This window comes from Lithobates pipiens, unplaced genomic scaffold, assembly GCF_037356315.1.
Source record: "Lithobates pipiens isolate NorthernLeopardFrog02 unplaced genomic scaffold, aLitPip1_a1.2 Scaffold_8, whole genome shotgun sequence".
In the NCBI taxonomy this organism is placed as follows: domain Eukaryota; kingdom Metazoa; phylum Chordata; class Amphibia; order Anura; family Ranidae; genus Lithobates; species Lithobates pipiens.
The window spans coordinates 456,660,881-456,679,018 of record NW_027507903.1 but is presented as its reverse complement, the minus strand read 5'-3'; the positions used below and the strand labels follow the sequence as shown (position 1 = coordinate 456,679,018).

Genomic DNA, 18,138 nt, shown 5'->3' with positions numbered 1-18,138 from the left:
TTATAATGAGCTTCCTCTGTCCCTGTTCCGTTTGTTTTATTACAGATTTAATAATGTGTACATTCATACAAGACACATACCAAATACAGAAAAATTTGGGACGTGAAGAATCAAATGCCCAGAACAATAAACACCTTTTTAAAAGGTGTACTTTTTTTCACATCCTTTTCTTCCTTATACCTTTTTGTTGAGTTATTTCTTTCTGAGAGAGAGAAACAACCTTTGTAGTTTACGTGTACCTTTTTATGCGTTGAGTTATTAGATATACACTTGTGTGTGGCTCAATGCACAGTAATGTGCAGGTTTGTATTCATTAGCGCGTGTTGTCATTCATTCAGAATGACAATCCAATGCGCATACAACGTAAAAATTATTCAGACGTGTTGAAAGCCCATGCAAAGTAAATGGGATGCCTTACGTCAGTTCACTGTAAGGCCACGTACACATGGGCGGACTGTTCGCCCAACTTAGTTTGTCAAACAATCCGACAAACAGTCCGCTCAAAATTTGCATGAGCGGACTTGACCACACACGATGAACGAACAGTCCGCTGAAAGCGTGCGCGATGACGTGAACGGCACGTACGACGGGACTAGAAAAACGACGTCCTATACACTGCAATGCAACCTTCGGCGTGTAAATCCTTTCTGAGCATGCGCGGAACTTAGTTTGACGAACAAGCCTACACACGAGCGGACTGTCCGCTCAAACCAAGTTTCAGCGGACTGTCTTACGGGAATTCCGAAAAACTTTGTTCGTCAGACTGTCCGCTGAAGCCCACACACGAGCGGACTGTCCGCTGAAACACTGTTCAGCGGACAAAGTTGGGCGAACAGTCCGCCCGTGTGTACGCGGCCTTAGGCACGCAAAGTCTATAGCTCCGCATCTAGTTCTGATATTTACAAAGCAAAGCACCCTCTACCAAGGCGGGAGACCCATAGTTAACACTCTTGTCCCTCCCTCAGCCTGTGACTGGACATTGAAAGGAAAAGCAGCATCTCTGTCGCTCTGCTCCCTGCTTCTATCAGTGTGCTCCTTGTTAGCATTGTACTAGCTCTTGTATTCTTTATCAATGTATATATCTCTGCTTTATAAATAAACTTTAGTTAGGTGGTTGGTTCAAGGCAAGATACATTTTACTCATGATTCTTCTAATGTAGACAAACACAGACTGTATATAAAAAAGGCAATGTGACACATGTAAACCCTGAGCTTACACTCTCAAATACATAAGAAGGGATACTTTCTCCCTCTTGATCTGTGGGCTTATTACTGATAACTTTATCTAGGTTGGCTATGTTCAATTTATTCACAAGATAACCCAAAAAACAACCAGTGATGACTTTATTCCAAGTTCTAATAATGGCCTTTAGCTGGATATGGCTAACGCTGTGGTTAAAATTACAAGCAAAAAAGTTGCACATGGCCAATCTAGATTTTATATGTATCTCATGCCCGTACTTACTATACAGCAGTTATTCTGTAAAAATTTTATAAATATTTCATAACTTAAACAATTTTGTATATGGGCAGTTTTAAAGTGGTTGTAAACCCTTACAAACCACTTTGACCTACAGGTAAGCCTAGATTAAGGCTTACCTGTAGATCCAAGCAATATCTCCTAAACCTATATGGTTTAGGAGATATTTGCCCGAAAACGGGCACCGCTGTCTACGGCACATGCGCCGTAGACAGCGGCGCGCAGGCGCACTGAGCGCTGCATTCTCAGCGGCGGAGCTGCCGCGCATGTCGGCTCCCGTGCGCATGCACGGGAGTGACGTCATCGCGGCTTCGCCGAATGACAGCGGCGGAGCTGTGAGACCCCACCAACAAGATGGATGCGGCGGACTACAGGGGACAGCGGCGACTTCGCTGGCTCCTGTGTCAGGTAAGTGACACATAATGGGCTACTATGCGATGCATAGTAGTCCATTATGCTTTGCCTTTGCAGGGAATGAAAGAGGAAGTAAACTCATCAGGGTTTACTTCCTCTTTAAAACAGCCATTAAACGTTTTAGCATTGCTTGAATTCCCAGTAAAATATATAAAAGAAGGAAAAACAACCCCAATAAAAAACAATACAGAAAAACATATTTTAATGAGAACAAGTTAAAAACTAGACTTTTGAAAATCCTACATTTTTCTTCCTGTCAAAGCGAACACAGCTATACGTTTTCATGTATCTGTTCAAATTTTACTTGCAGTTTATCTGTACTTTCTTTAAGGTCTTCTACAGACTCTTTAATAGATTCCAAATCTTTGTCATGGGTTTCTATTTTCACAGAATATGCTATCAAACTATCTACTGCTTCCCTTAGCCTCTTCAAGTCAGATTCCAGTTTTGTAATAGAAGTTTTCAAGACACCCTCATATCCTTGTTCAGATTGCCCAGCATTGCCTAGGTTACTCTTCAATTGGTCGTAGTCATATTTAAGGTCTTCAATCTGTTGTTTATGACCTTCAATAGCACTTGTGACCTCCACTTGTAATTTCTGAATATCTGGGGAAGCATTTGGAAGGTCGACAATGGCAGATCTCAACTCTTGGACCTGTTGGGACAAAGCTTCTTGAGCCTCTTTTAGCGTTGACAGATTCTCAGATGCTTCAAGGCTTTCAGAGGTTCCAGAAGTTAAGTGCTTCAAACCAGCAAAAGCTTCTTCAACAGCGTTCAACCTCCTGTTGTATTCTTCTATACTGGATTCAGAATTCAAAGCCTCAACTGTACTTTCAAGAGGTTTCAGCCTCAACTCAATGCTATCTTTATTATTTTCGATTTCCTTAAGCAAATCATTGTTGGTCGATACATAATTATTTTCTATTTCTCTAACAGAAGATGAAAGTTGTTCAAAGTCTTTAAGAACTCTGTCCAGCTCTGCTTTCATGGTGGACTTTTCTGCTAATATTTTGTCCTTCAGTTCGATTCCTGTGGCCAAGTGCTCCTCCACATTTGTTTTTAGAAGGTCATGCTGACTTTTGAGAACTGAAATTTCATTGCTATTCGTGGTGACAGTATCGATGTTAATTGCATTGCTCATCAGCCAGTCAACAGACTCTTCCTTGGACTTAAATGAAGCTTGTAACTCAGAGAAAAGTTCTTTTAAACTCTTGAGCTCATCAGTGACTGAACGGACATCTCCCAAAGAAGCTATTGCAGCTTTCACATTGTTTATCTCTTCCTGGCTTGACTTCTGTACTTCAGCAAGGTCAACTATGTCGTCATTGATTGATTTATTTAATTCTGTGAATTTTTCCTTCATGGTTTTTTCAAAGAGGACCAGATCTCTTTCCCCTTGGTCCTTTACATCTTGAATGACATTTGACAGGTCTTTCTGAAGTTTCTTAAGAATAACACCAACAACATCAAGCTCCTTTTCGCTGTTTTTGATGGAATTGTCATGACTCAGTTGCTTCTCCTGGATATCTTTAGAGATGAATTCAACTCTTCCGACTGTTTTTTGAAGTATATCCATCTAAGTGAAAACACAGAACATAAAAAAAGTCAAACAAACAATGTAAAACAGCCCGAGTTGATATAGTTTTAGCAGCAAATATTTTGCTTATATATTTTAATTGTAATACATTTCAGATCGCATGAGAGTGCAATGTCAAATAACTGCAGGTATGACGTAATGTCGATATCACAGGTTACAGTTAATTTACCCCATTTTGCAGGGCAACAGCAAAAGATTTGATTTCTGCTCTCCTGCCTAGCTGCAAGCTTATTTTTTCTTTGCACTATTCAGCCACTGGAAGCAAGGAATGCAGCCCTGTTTAAAGCACCAAGTTGATTGGATAGGAGCTTACACAAGATTAGGGATGTCTCTTCTTCCCCATGTCACAGCACTGAGCCACTCATCAAGCATCAGCGATGTCACATGGAAGCAAGTTCAAGGGATTGTAAAGCCTTTTTTTTCTATAACATGTTAAACTTACCTGCCCTGTGCAGTGGATTTGCACAGAGCAGCCCGGATTCTCCTCTTCTCGGGTCCCTCTTCTGTGTTCCTGGCCCCTCCCTCCTGTCGAGTGCCCCCACAGCAAGCAGCTTGCTATGGGGCACCCAAATCACAGCTCCCTGTGTCTGAATGGGCAGGCCCCCCTCTCTCTCCTGATAGGCTGACTGACTTTGATTGACAACAGTGGGAGCCAATGGCACCGCTGCTTTGTCTCAGCAAATCAGGAGGGAATCTTGGACGGCCATGACACTCATGGACATCGCTGGACAGAGATGGGGCTCAGCTAAGTATTAGGGGGGCCGAAAGGGGCTGCTGCACACAGAAGACTTTTTATCTTAATGCAAAAGGAAAAAAAAAAAAAAACATTTATCTAAATTTCTGTTAGAAAATTTTGCAAATAAGTCATTTTTCTTCTTCACTGATGAGGAGGAACTAATAGTCAGCACTGATAGGCAGCAATGATTATCAGTGAAATGGAATTGGCAGATACCAACTCTCCTTTCCTCACACTGTAACAGCCTGTGAGGAAAGTACTGCCAATAACCGGCAAGTCTATTTACAATGTGATCAAACAAAGCTGATCACAAAGGTAAAGGGCTACTGTGATTGGCCCTTTACCTCAATCTGTGATCAGCTGTTTCCTAAGGGGTTCTGGAAGGACATCAATAGCCTTCCCAGAATTAGTCAACTGTGCGGTCAACAACCAACTGCCCGCCACCCGGAACTGCATGTCTGGGGCATTGGGCAATTGGAATTGCTCAAGCCTGGGAATGGGCTGACAAAAATAGGATTTTTTGTACTCACCGTAAAAAAATCCTTTTCTCTGTAATTCCCCGACTGACACGGCTTCTCTCTTTAGACCATTGGGTTGTTATGCCACCTTCAGGAGAGGACTAGGCATTACATGTTAACATGTGATAATAAAACTAGAACTTTCTAGTTCCGTCCAAGGGGCAGTCCCTTTGGTAACAACCCCTCAGCATGCTACTGCAGCCTCAGTACGTTAACAAGCAGTATAACGTAAAGAAATATATGAGGGGCGGGTGATGTGTCAGTCAGTGAATTACAGAGAAAAGGATTTTACGGTGAGTACAAAAAATCCTATTTTCTCTTATATTCACCGACTGACACAGCTCCTCTCTTTAAACCATTGGGACGTCCCCAAGCAGTGCCAAAACGAGGGGTGGGAAAACAGCATAAAACTTCATCCACCATGGCATGTGGGAGCTAGTAAAAACTTTACCCGCAAAAAACTACAGTGTGTGGAATAACCACCAAAAAAAAAAAAAACAACAAGGTGCTCCTCAGCAGAGAAGCACTACCCTCAAATCGCACCAAAACTGAGGTAATAAATGCACCCGTGCATTAACTTAAAAAACGGTACTGCGTTTTTACCCCCCCCCCCCCCTCAAAAAAAAAAAAAAATACACAGAAAAAATTAAATTAAATAAAATAATAATTGTATGTGCAATTGCAATTATACAGCGGCCTGCAAACCCTTGCAGACCAAAACAGGCATCAGCCGATGCACTGTCATCTACCTTGTAGCATTTTGTAAAAGTGTGAACAGACGACCAAGTCTCCGCTTTACACACTTGTGCGACAGACGCTTGATGTCGGAAGGTCCAAGACGTTCCGATTGTCTTTGTAGCGTGGCCCGTGACCGGAAAGGGGGGCACCTGCCCCTTCAAGGCGTAGGCTTGCACTACAATCTGCCTGATCCACCTGGAAATGGTGGCCAACAAGACCGCCATGCCTTCCTTTGGACCAGCAACCGAAAAAAAACAGTGAGTCTGGCTTCCGAAAGGGAGCCGTGGCAGACAAATACACCCTCAGAGCCCAAACCACATCCAGGGAATGGAGGGCCACCTCCTTAGGATGTGTCGGCTTAGGACACAGAGATGGTAACACAATGTCCTCGTTGATGGGAAACGCCGAGACCACCTTCGGCAGAAAAGAAGGTTGCGGATGCAACACCACCTTATCCTTGTGGATAACCAGATAGGGCGACTTGCAGGACAAGGCCGCCAGTTCCGAACCCTCCTGGCCGGTGTAATGGCCACTAGAAAGACCGCTTTCTGGGAAAGAGTGAACGATATCTCTCTGATATATTCAAACGGCGGTTTCTGAAGCACAGATAACACCAGATTCAGACCCCACGGGGGTAACTGTGGACGCACCAGAGGAACTACATGTCAGACCCCTTGAACAAAAGTGCTCACTAGAGAGTGAGACGCCAGGGGTCGCTAAAAAAAAAAAAAAAAAATAAAAAAAAAAAAAGACAGCCAAAGCTGATATTTGTCCCTTAATGGTGCTTAAAACCAATTTTTGATCTACACCTCGCTGTAGAAACAGCAGGATCCTGGATACAGAAAAGGAGCACGGACACCATCCTTTCTCCAGCCAGCGATGGAAAGACAGGATGGAGAATTGGACCTTGAGACAGAAGGTCCTCTCGCAACTGCAGTCGCCAGGGAGCGTCTGCCACCAGGCGCACTAGGTCTGCGTACCAAGGACGCTGAGGCCAATCTGGGGCAATCAGTATCACTGGGATCACCTTGGCCTCCACTCTGCGAAGCAGGAAAGGCGTAGATCAGCTGGTACTGATCCCACGGAGCCACCAGCGCGTCTGACGCGTCTGCCCATAGATCCCTTGTCCTGGACATGAATCTCGACACCTTCCGTTTGAGACGGGAGGCCAGAAGATCCACGTCTGGTGTGCCCCACTGCAGGCACAGCAGCCTGAACACCTCCGGATGCAACACCCATTCTCCTGGGTCCAGCATCTGGCGATTTAGATAGTCCGCTTGCCAGTTCTCCACTCCCGGGATGTAAATGGCCAATAGGGCCGGTACATGTCGCTCTCCCCACCGAAGTATGTGAGCGACCTCCCGTGTGGCGGCCAAGCTTCTTGTTCCTCCTTGGTGATTAACATATGCCACAGGCATGGGGTTGTCTGGCTGGATCCTGATCGGACGCCCTCGCAGTCTCATCAAAAATGTGGCCAGATCTCATCGACCATGTGTATAGCCTGATCGCTCTCAGATCGAGCAGATTGATCGGCAATTTGGATTCCTCCATCGAACAGAGTCCCTGGGTCGACTGAACTCCCATTAATCCACCCCAGCCAGATAGGTTGGCATCCGTTGTGATCACTGTCCATTTCAGAGGTAGGAATTTATTCCCGGACTGAAGTACCGGGGACCTCAGCCACCAGATCAGGGAATCCCTGACTAACTGGCTCACCTGAATCTGCCGATCCAGGGACAATGGAGATTTGTCCCACTTTGTCAAAATCTCCTTCTGCAAGACTCGTAGGAGGCCACCATGAGTCCCTGGACTTGCATGCAGAAGCGTAGCGACGACCACCTGCGGTTCATCAGCAGTTTTACCGCGGCACTGAGAGTCTGCAGCTTGTCTGAAGGGAGAAACACTCTCGCTTCCATGGAGTCCAGCAGTAAGCCTAGGTACTCTAAATGCTGAGTCGGTACAATCACCGACTTCTTTAGGTTCAACAGCCACCCAAATTCCTGCAGGGTCTGCATGGTGATCGCCACATCCTCCTCTAACTCTGAGGCGGAAGCCGACCAGCATTTTAACCAAATCGGGTGCCTCAGCACCACTGCTGACACTGAAGCCCTGGATAACAGAGGGAAGGTATCCAGGGCCACGTCACAAATGTACCAGTTGGTCTGCTAGTCCCCGCAGACAGGAGAAGCCTGTTCTCCCAATTCGTGGTGCAACAGTTTTGTCCACTCAGTGTCTGCGACACAAGTGCGGGTTCCAGTACTGGTCACATGGTTGACCTAACAACCATAAACAAGGAATGAGCCACTGCCTCGGCCTTCCTGTCCGTGGGATCCTTAAATGCAGGAGTCCCCTCTACCGGAATCATGGTTAGTTTGTTTAACCTGGATACTGGGGGGTCCACGACCGGAGGAGCCGACCACTTCTTGAGAAGGCATTCCTCAAAAGGGGTAACGTACCGCCATACATTTGGGGACCAAAAAGGTCAGTTGCGGTCGACCCCATTCCTTGTAAATGAACTTGTCAAAATAAGTCAGATATGGGAACACCTTAGGTCAGCGATTCTCAATCAGGGTTCCTCCAGAGGTTCTTAGGGGTTCCTTCACCATTGGGCAATTTTGGCCTCTCAGATAAGTTCCCACTGACACCCCTGATTTTTTTTTAGCCATCTGTAAGGAGGTAATTCTTCCCAATGACCACAAGTGTAAGGACCATTCCTCTCACTGACCATCACACTAATGTATCATGAGTTGTAGATTTCTAATTTTTAGCAGGGGTTCCTTGAGACCGAAGAACTATTTCAAGGGTTCCTGTGTTGAAAAGGTTGAGAAAGGCTGCCTTAGGTGAACGGGCTGGCTTACGGGACCCAAAAGGGACCGCTACATCAGCAGAGGGATCTGCTGGCTCCTGAATCTTCAGGGTATCACGCACAGCTGTGATAAGTGCTCCAACAAGCGCTTTATCCCACACGGACCCGGACGGGGACTCATCCTCACTGTCCGAACGGTCCTGGTCAGCGTTGTCTGAAACAACAGAGCAGGGGCCACCAGCCTGGGCCCGAGTCTGCATCAGAGCACTCCCCAGAAGGCGGGGGGGCAGGGGCCGCTTTATAGCACCTTGCGCCCACGCAACGCCTCCATCTTGGCAACGAACTAAGGACCGCCAACAAAGCATCCAGGGGCACTGCGCATTCCGCAGGCAAACCGGTTGCAATTGCCTGGATTTCGGGTGAAGAAACACCAGTTTCTGAAGCCATGCTGACCCTACCCTGTCTGCCACCTGTTGGGGACTAAGGACAGTGATGGTCTCCCCCTGAAACTGCTCTGCAATGTGCTCAGGGTCAAAGAAAATGGCCGCCAAGCGTCCAGCATGAGGACAAAACCACAGGGAAAATGGCCGCCGAGAAACAGGAGAGCATGCTATCCCTTGCCCATACCCAAGATGGCCGCTGACACTGAAAAACCATGAGGAATAGTGATAGAAAATGGCGGTGATCAGCGCTGCAGAGATCAAAGACACAGCCTCACAGGTACCTCCAGAGAAATAAAAAAAAACACATCACAGGACACAGCCAGCCAGCGCAGCCCCCCCCCCACCCCACAGGGGAGAGCCCCCCCGGAGAGCCCCTGTACAGACACACACACACACCGCTCAGCAGCAACATGCAGCATCCCCCACAGGGAGGGGGGGATTCCCAGAAGCCGAACGGAGCAGGGAGGGGAATAAAGGAAAGGCAAGTATGTACTGCTAGAGAGGGGGGCATTAGACAGATTATGTAGCTTCTCTATAGCAAAGCATGTTTGGGTCATCCCTTTTGCTGAATGGTCTGTATGTCGTACGATCTGACAGCAGGGGGGTTATACACACATTCCCATTGGCAGCCACTGGGATTGTGTGTTAGGCCCCTTTCACACGATCAGGCCAATCCGTTTTTCAGGTGGACCCAATCAGGCCACCCATTGCCCTCTATGGGGAGGCCGATGTCACCGGGCATGTGTCCATCGGATCTGACAAAATCTGCTGAAAACAGACAGATGGTGATACATTCGCCATTTGTCCAGTGGGTAGAATCAGATGAAAAACGGACAGGCTGTCTGTTTTCTTCTTATTTCCCCATAGAGGAGAGTGGGACTCTGACAGGTCCGTCTCTGCACAGTGAACAGAGACGGTCCCGTCATCTGCCTGCTCAGCAGAGCAAGCGGAGTCCGTCAAAACAGATCCGCCCTGTGTGAAAGGGGCCTAAATCTGACAAGCAAACTGCTGCCTGCCAGATGAAAAGCAGTCCAGTGTCACTTTTACACCTTCTGGTATGTCCCCCCCCCCACGACACCCACCACATAGCTCTGGTTCCACCCGCCCATCTGCAGGCCCAGGACTGGCATAGTGGGTGCCACCGGGTGGGTGGGGAGGGAGCTGAGCAGACACACGCCCGCTCTCCACCCTTCTTGTTGGTGACCCGTAAGCGATGTGTTTGACGCATCTCCCTGTGAGTTGACTGGGCCTACATAGCCAGGGAAGAATGAAATGCAATTAGGTTTGCATTGCATTACAATCAGTGGAGCACAGGGGAGACATTCAGGGTATCTCATTAAAGAGAGCCAGTCACCAAAAAAATCACCACATTGGGGACTTTTTGTCCCTTATGCGATAAAAAAAAAAAAAATTTAAGTCACACCCAAGCACATAAAATTCCTCCCCAAAAATGAGACCCTTATCCGCACATACGAACATAAAACGCATCTATTGGGGGTGCCTACACACAGAAACATTGATTAAGATACACATGTTACATATCGCTGCACAAGCCGGAGCGTTGGAATGTTTTAGGGATTTTATGGAATCTTCAGGCCTAAAATTATTATTTTTAAGGTGTGTGGAAAAAAAAATGCTCTTGCAGCCAAAGGGTTAAAGAGTAAACGTAAGCTTTAGGGCAATTTCACACTCTTCATACGCTTTTTTCTGCTTTTTTCCTTGCAAGATAAAAGCAAAAACAAATATTTCCCTTGATCCTATGGGACTTCTCACCACTGCCTTACTGGTGCAATGCGTTTTGAAAAGTCCTGGATGCTGCATCTTTGGTGCGGTTTTGAAACCCACACCAAAAATGCAGCTTCCCACTGAAATGAAATTGCGGTAAAAACGCACCTTGACTTTGCATTTTTTGTGCAGAAACACACAGCAAACGCATCTGAAACACAGCAAAATCTGCGTTTGTACTGTGATTTTGCTACAGAGCAGTGTGAAAGTACCCTTCAAATTTTTATAGACATGCAGGTCACCTCAGACCTTACAACTCACCAATAGTAAGCTAAAAAGAGCGTCTGTAATTAAGAACCATTCATACAGACTCATTTTATAAAATCTCAAACACACTAAATTTTCGACTCAAAAACAATTGGTTGGTAAATAGAAGGGCGTTTTGTTTTTCCATTGGCATTTCGTCTGATCACATAAAGGGTGCAGGAGGCATGTTAACAAGCAGTCAGCTGTGTTTCTAGCAATGTGCATGAAAGTCAAAAGCCAGAAACTATTTTTAACCTTCCCCATACCCCGTCTACACATAATTAGTTCTGTTTGTTGTAAGTGACACTTTGTTATATATTCTGTTCCATGCAAAATACATGTACAGGCTTCACCACAGCCATTGTCCTAGCTATACAAAGATGGCCTCAGGAAAACAGCTAAAATACACATATGTGAACTGATCTGCCAACAGATTTCTAACTCTATTAAGCTACTTTTGTGATTCATATAGCACAAACATGAAGGTGATAACACTTTCCTTCTTCTAGATACACGGATAATACATTCCAGGTGCATCAAAACAAAAGACGCACAACGTCTGAGTTGTTTTTTCTTTAGAAAGCCCAAGTAGAAAAGACTCTTTCTTCCCTGAAATTATCATTGCTGCAGTCTGCAGAGTTTCTAGCTGAAACCTATAGTTATGCAATTTGCAAAGCTCATGTCCACTGCCGATTGGAAAGTTTTAGCTCTAAGGCCCGATTCACACCCATGCATTTTTAGTGCATTTTGCAGATTTGCACTACAGTCCATTTACCATGGTTTCCTATGGAACACGATCTGTAGTGCAAATCTGCAAAATGCAAAAAGCAATAAAAATGCATAGGTATGAATCCAGACTGAGTCAGCAAGGGTGTGTTTCAGATCTCTGCTTCTAAACAGTGAGTAAAAGGTACTTCTCTATAGAATTCTGGCAAAGGACAAGCCTTTCTAATCAGATAGCGGGTGCTTTCTAATGGAAACAATCTGAAAACTTAGCACATCTTTGGTTTTGATGCACCTGAACATTGCATCCACAAAACAAACCCTTCAAAATCATCCACCAAAAATCATATGGCTATGAAATGAAAAAGTGCAACTGATGGTCTAGACACTATACATGACTGTAAAAGGTCCACTTCACTATTAAGGGAAACCTGATCATTTGTTATAAGGTACATATCGCATTTGCTCTGCTGCCCAATGAGTAGTTGTTCCAATGCTCTGTAGAAATCTGGCTCGGTTGTGCTGGCTTTTTAAAACTAGGAAAGGATCCGCATGGACAAGGGCAATGACTGCATAAAAACAGCATTCCTTTATTGTACTGACAAATCTAGCCCTGAGATTGGACAGATCCAATCAACGCAACCAAAAAGATTTAAAGTGTCCCTCTGTCGACATCCTAGCTGTATCCCTAAAGTCGATTTCCATTTTAACTGTCACTTTAAACTGTTTGTTAGGATCAAGTTTGCCAAACTATTTCCTTGACTGAATGCTGCAATGTCTCTAAGCTCTGTATGTATTATTGCATGCAACGTCAGCTACATACAGTACAGTGCTGGGTTCCAGTTACGAAACAGGCACCTGGGGCTGACCAGCGTGAATAAACACAAAGCTTCCTACGATTGGTCAACTCAGAGTGTGACGTCATCAGCCTGTTCCTCCGCCACATTCACAGAATACAAAGCTGCCTATGAAAGGCTGAGCGTTTCTCAGACCGACTCTGCATTGTTCTGGGTGTGAGACAAGAAGTCTCATAATCAGTGTTCCGTCAGAATCAGCTAGCCATCAGATTAGAGAACGGAAGTGACATTACGTCAGCTGCGCATACATTTCACTGCTACCAGGTTTGCTAATGTGAGAGAACACCTGCACTCAGAAGGCGGCAGCAGCGGACAACTTACTACACCCAGTTACGTCTAAGTTCATAGTAATTTTAGCATAGATACTGTAAATAAATATAGCATATTGACATCTGTGATGCTGTTTTGATGTTACATTTTTAAAGAAGCTGGGTGCATGCAATAGCAAGGTGGCGGAGGCCATGTTAGTACACCCCGTACTGCTCAGCGCTAAAACTTTTACTTTCCAAATTAAACATCCAAACAGTATCACAGATGTTGATATACTAGATTTATATGCGCTCACTTTATTGCTAAAACGACTCTGAAATTCAAAACGCAGCTGTGTGTAGTAAGATGTCCGCTGCCTCTTCTGAGCACAGATGTTCTGTCAGATTAGCAAACTTGGTCGTGGTGGGATGCATGAGCAGCTAACGGAAAGTCACTTCCGTTACCTAATCTGACAGAAAACCCTGGCAACCCAGCACTATGTACTGTATGGAGCTGAAGCTACAAGCAGTACATACAGTAGTACTTAAGAGACACTGCAGGAATGAATTAAGTAAATAGTTAAAAACAGTATTTTGTGAAAATACTTGCAATATTTTGAGAAATAAATTGAATTCTTTATGATGCACAGAAAAGTGGAGTTTGGGTTTAAAACAGAACTCCAGTCAAAAAAAAACATTTAAAAAATCCCATTAAAAGACAACGTAACAAACGTAGCTTTTGCTGCAATATTAATTCCAGAAATTTCCCCTGAATTTGTTTCTGCAACTAGACCGAAATTATTCAGCCTACTTCCTCTAAGCCCAGGTCATTCTGAACCCGCCTCAGACTGTGACTGGATAGTGAAAGAGAAAGCAACATAAGGTAGAGCTCATCTTTCTGCTCTCTCCTCCTATCAGCGCATTCCTTGTAAACATATGAACTGATTTGCTCCTTGTGCTGCTTCTTCCTTCCGCACTCCAGCCCTGCTGTACAGGCCAATACCAAATCATCTTCAGGTACCCAGACTTCTTACATTTAAAATATACATGTAATGAGGTATCATTGATATGGCTGCATTCCTTTATAACTGTCTGGAGTTCAGCTATAAACCTCCCAGTAGCAAGAGATTAAAGTGATATTAAAAAAGGCAGAATTTATTAAAATAAAAAATAACAAACATGTCATACTTGCTCTGTGCAGTGGTTTTGCACAGAGCAGCCCCAAACCTCCTTCTCTCAAGTTCCCTGCTGGCGCTCCTGGGCCCTGCCTCATGCCCCCATAGCAAGCAGCTTGTTATGGGGGTTCCTGAGCTGCTGCTCTGTGTGTCTATTCCCACGCAGAGTGCAGCTCAGCCCCGCCCCCTCACTGGCTGTGATTGACAGTATCAGGAGTCAATGATGGGGAAAACACCCAGAAGAACTGTTGCTCTCTTGCACATCGCTGGATCGAGATGGGTGGCTCAGGTAAGTATTTTGGGGGGGGGGGGGGGGGCTGCTGTACACAGAAGGCTTCTTACCTTAGATAGAACCTTGAGCCTTTACAGCCACCTTAAAATTGGTCGATATAACCCAGTAGCTCAGTTCAGGCCTGCCCAGTGGTTCTATACAACACAGCTATACATCTACATTTCTAGAAGACATTTGTTGTACTTTTTTTCCCACAAGGAAGTAGACACTGCTCACCCCAACTTCCTGTATAACAGGTTTAAGAAGCAGGGGGGTCATCCTAGATTTGCATATCTCACTATATTAACAGAGATCCAGCAAACCCCGGCTTCAATTACATATCTAAGATCAGGTTCCAATACATTGCCTGCAATCTTGGAGGTGGGTGGAAGTATGTTTGTTCTCCTCCTGTAAGTGACACAGACATCTGCTACACTAATGTCAGCTGTACTAATGGCAGTTCAGCCCTTCATTCATTCCAAGCATTGGTGCATGTACAGAAATACCTTACATATCCTGCTGTCCACTTAACTTTATTTACGTAGGATCCAAAAATACACCTGAAAAAAAAATATTTGCTGAAAGGTTATGTTGAGCGTCAATATTGAATGGGACAGAAGCTAGAAGTATAGATGGGACAACCTGCTGTGTGTATGGGGGGGTGCAGCCACGGCATCCTTAGGCAAGATGAATAGAATAATAAAGAAGAACTTTACATATTCTATTCATCCTGCTACTAATAGGGGTCACAAGTGCATCATATAAACCATGGGTGGACAAGCGAATATGGAATTCAATTCAATTTTTAGGGGCCTGGCCCATTCTAGAGGAAACCTTGAACATTATGGCAAAGCACCCATCCAGCACCTACAGCAGGGATCCTCAAACTACGGCCCTCCAGCTGTTGCAAAACTACACATCCCATGAGGCATTGTGCAGCTCTGACATTCTGGCATGACTAGGCATGATGGGAATTGTAGTTCCTGAACAACTGGAGGGCCGTAGTTTGAAGACCCATGACCTACAGAGTTTTAGCCTCTGGGGAACCATATTTCTAGGGCAGCCAATGTAGAGTGACCCGTCACCCAGCTAACCAGCACTATATACTAAAATGCTCAGCTCTGTACATACCTTTAAGCCCAGTAGTGGGGATCACTAGGCAGGTGCTAAACAGATTTTATTTACATCCAATCGCCAAGTGAAGGAGTACAGCCCAACTTTGGTAAAACGAAGCAGATCCCTACAGCCCATCATTCTCAGGATGAATCATCACTACCATTAGAGTACAAGGTCACCGATTTTACTGCCCCCACAAGTCTCCCATGTCTGATTTCTGATCTGCAAAAGTCATATCTCAGATCATGGTAAGCTCAGTCCTACAATGAATGATATTCTAGCTGACCACAATTTATAGTCTAATCCAGACTCTCAAACTTTAAACACGAGAAATCTTGAAATAACTTTCCAGTCTCAGGGAACCCCTGCTAAACATTAGTGTATCTACAACTCATGACACGTATTAGTGTGATGGTCAGTAGGAAGAATGCTCCTTACACTTGTGGTCATTGGAAAGAATTACCCCCTTACAGATAGAGAAAAGGATCAATGGTGTCAGTCAGAATGAATTTGAAAGGAAGAAATTGCTCAAGGAACTCCTAGCAATCTCTGAGGAAACCTGGTCGAATTGTACAATCACCTTTGTTATTCCCAAAACTATTCATAGTAGGGAGAGGTGGAGAGGCAAGGGTGACATCACAATATCCGCCTTATCCAATCAGAGAATGCCTTGTGTTCATTGAAAGAATATGAGAAGTTCTGTGAATGAGGGCAGTGCCAGGCAATTAACTCCCTGTGGTTACTATGCACAAGTCACTTGATACAGTAGTAGTACTGACTATTACAGGAGATTTTAAGCTCCTCCAGCAGCCACTTGGGTATGAATTATACATACTTACAATATTGGTCTGATGGAATAAAACCCATACCTAGATTTCAGCTTTAAGAATGGTGTCGTGCAGCACAGAAATTAACCACACACATTTTTTTGCATGCTGAAGGAACTTTCATGATTTTGCACATGCTCCCGCAGAACACAGATGTGACTGGGGACTAAGAATGAGCTCAGGCGTGTTCGCATGCTCCACGTGCAGAACCCGCCAGGAAGTCAGCGCAGTGATACGCTAATCACAGGCAGTGAGACATTGCCCCGATGCGTGGCTGCAGAGATCGGGCAATGTCTCACTGCCTGTGATTAGCGCAACGCTGCGCCGACTTCCTGGCGGGTTCTGCACGTGGACCATGCGAACACGCCTGAGCTCATCCCTACTGGGGACTAACACACATGTTTTTGTACACTGAGGCAGCCCACTGCTTGTGAACAGGTTATCAATACGTTAAAACACTGCACTGCTTTATAAAACATAAAGCAACTCAATGCAAACAGCATCTGGGTGCCGCAAAAAACTGCACCATATTTGCACCATAGGGCATATATACAGCATGTTACTGTGTGATGATGAAAGGAGCATTGCCCAATGCTAGTGTAATAAGCCCCATATTCTCCGATTCATTCAATAAAGTGGAGCAATGACAGTTTGCACAGTGCCATCATCAGCTTGTCAGTGTTGGCATTCATCATCAGTAACAAGGCTGAGGCTGGTCATACACTGATTGAAGTTTGTCTGGTTCAGAAGAGATCCGACAAATTTTCATCAGTGTGTGGTCACCTCCGATCGACAGAAGTCACTATACTGCTGTCAGTGGGACAATGTATGATATATGTATGGTTCAAGATAGAGTATGTATGTAGTGATGATTCCCCCCCCCTTTCCTCTCTTTTTTAAACAATATCATTCAGCACTCATGTTCTCATTTTTGTATTATAACTTTGACAATCCCCTTTACGATTGACTGATTGTTTTTAATTATGACTCAATGGAGGGGATACTGTATGGATATCAGATCGATATGAAAATCTGCTCCTGTTCTGGTCTTTCTAGCCCTGATGAAGGGGGAGCTTGGAGCCTCGAAACACGTTGGCTACTTTTTCAGATTATACCTCTGATTTTTGATGGAATAAAGTTGTATGTGAACCTCCTAGCAGTGGTGTGATATTTCAATTATTACATTACACTACCAGCAGGAAGGAGGGGGTGGTTCCTCTATTCCTCCCATTCTGTGGATGGAGGATTTGGAGTTTTTCTTTTGCAATGAATTGAATGGTCAGCTTGACACTGAGCAGTAAACTGCCATTGACCTCCAGTCCAATATACTGACCTGCAATGAGCACCCTTCTCTTCTCCCCCCCATAGAGTAGGTAGGTAGGTAGGTGTGGTAGACTTACCTGCTTGTTGAGGTTGTGGACAGTGTCGGCGAGCTCCCCCTTCTGTTGGGAGAGGTGAAGTAGCTTACTATTGATGGTGGAGACCTCCTCTAGCAGGGTGTAGAGCAGCCATCCTATACCGGCGGCTGTGGCAAGGAGCAGCCCATAGCGGACAATGGAGAGCAGAGTGTGGAGGAGCCCCGATCCCCCCGGGGGGGTCCCCGCTTTGCTGGCTTTGGGGTTCTTTTTGGGCACGTCATTGGCCACAGCCGGCGGCTGGCTGTCCGTGGAATTTGCTTTCCTATGCCGGGCACCGGTCATGGTGAACGGAGGGCTGAGCTCTGGGTTCCCCGCCGAGAGAGGTGCCGAGTCCAGAAAGAGTTGGTGAAGTTGTGGGGAGTGTAGGAAAAGTGTCCTCCCTCCTCCTCCTCCTCCTCCTCCCCCATCACACCCAGGCCGGCCCCTCTGTACGGGGATGAGGGGGAGACTGCCACGAATACACTCCCTCAGGAGCCTGTCCTAGGTGTGTGTGTGTGAGGGGAGATCCCGGATGTCACTCCACCTCATCATACGAGGAACATCCACTAATACTCCCAGTATGACACCGCTGACATTACTGTATATGGGGCCCTTCACACCTGGGAGTCTTTGCTGGACAGTTTTTGTTTCCACAGACTTCAATAGGAGCACATAGCACTGCATGAAAACGCATAGAAAAATCATGTATTATCTTGTTGGTCACATCACCATTTGTGTGGCTCCAAAGATAGTGGGCTCTA

General features: G+C 45.3%; 1 protein-coding gene across 1 annotated transcript; it reads right to left on the bottom strand.

Moving 5' to 3' along the window:
- Positions 1-2,079: 2,079 nt before the first annotated feature.
- CKAP4 (cytoskeleton associated protein 4) lies at positions 2,080-17,766 on the bottom strand. Its single transcript, XM_077468457.1, has 2 exons — positions 17,381-17,766; positions 2,080-3,470 (listed from the first exon to the last, which is right to left on the bottom strand). Exons 1-2 carry the CDS (start codon positions 17,678-17,680, stop codon positions 2,166-2,168), a joined length of 1,605 nt encoding a protein of 534 aa, XP_077324583.1. The 5' UTR covers positions 17,681-17,766; the 3' UTR covers positions 2,080-2,165.
- Positions 17,767-18,138: the final 372 nt, after the last annotated feature.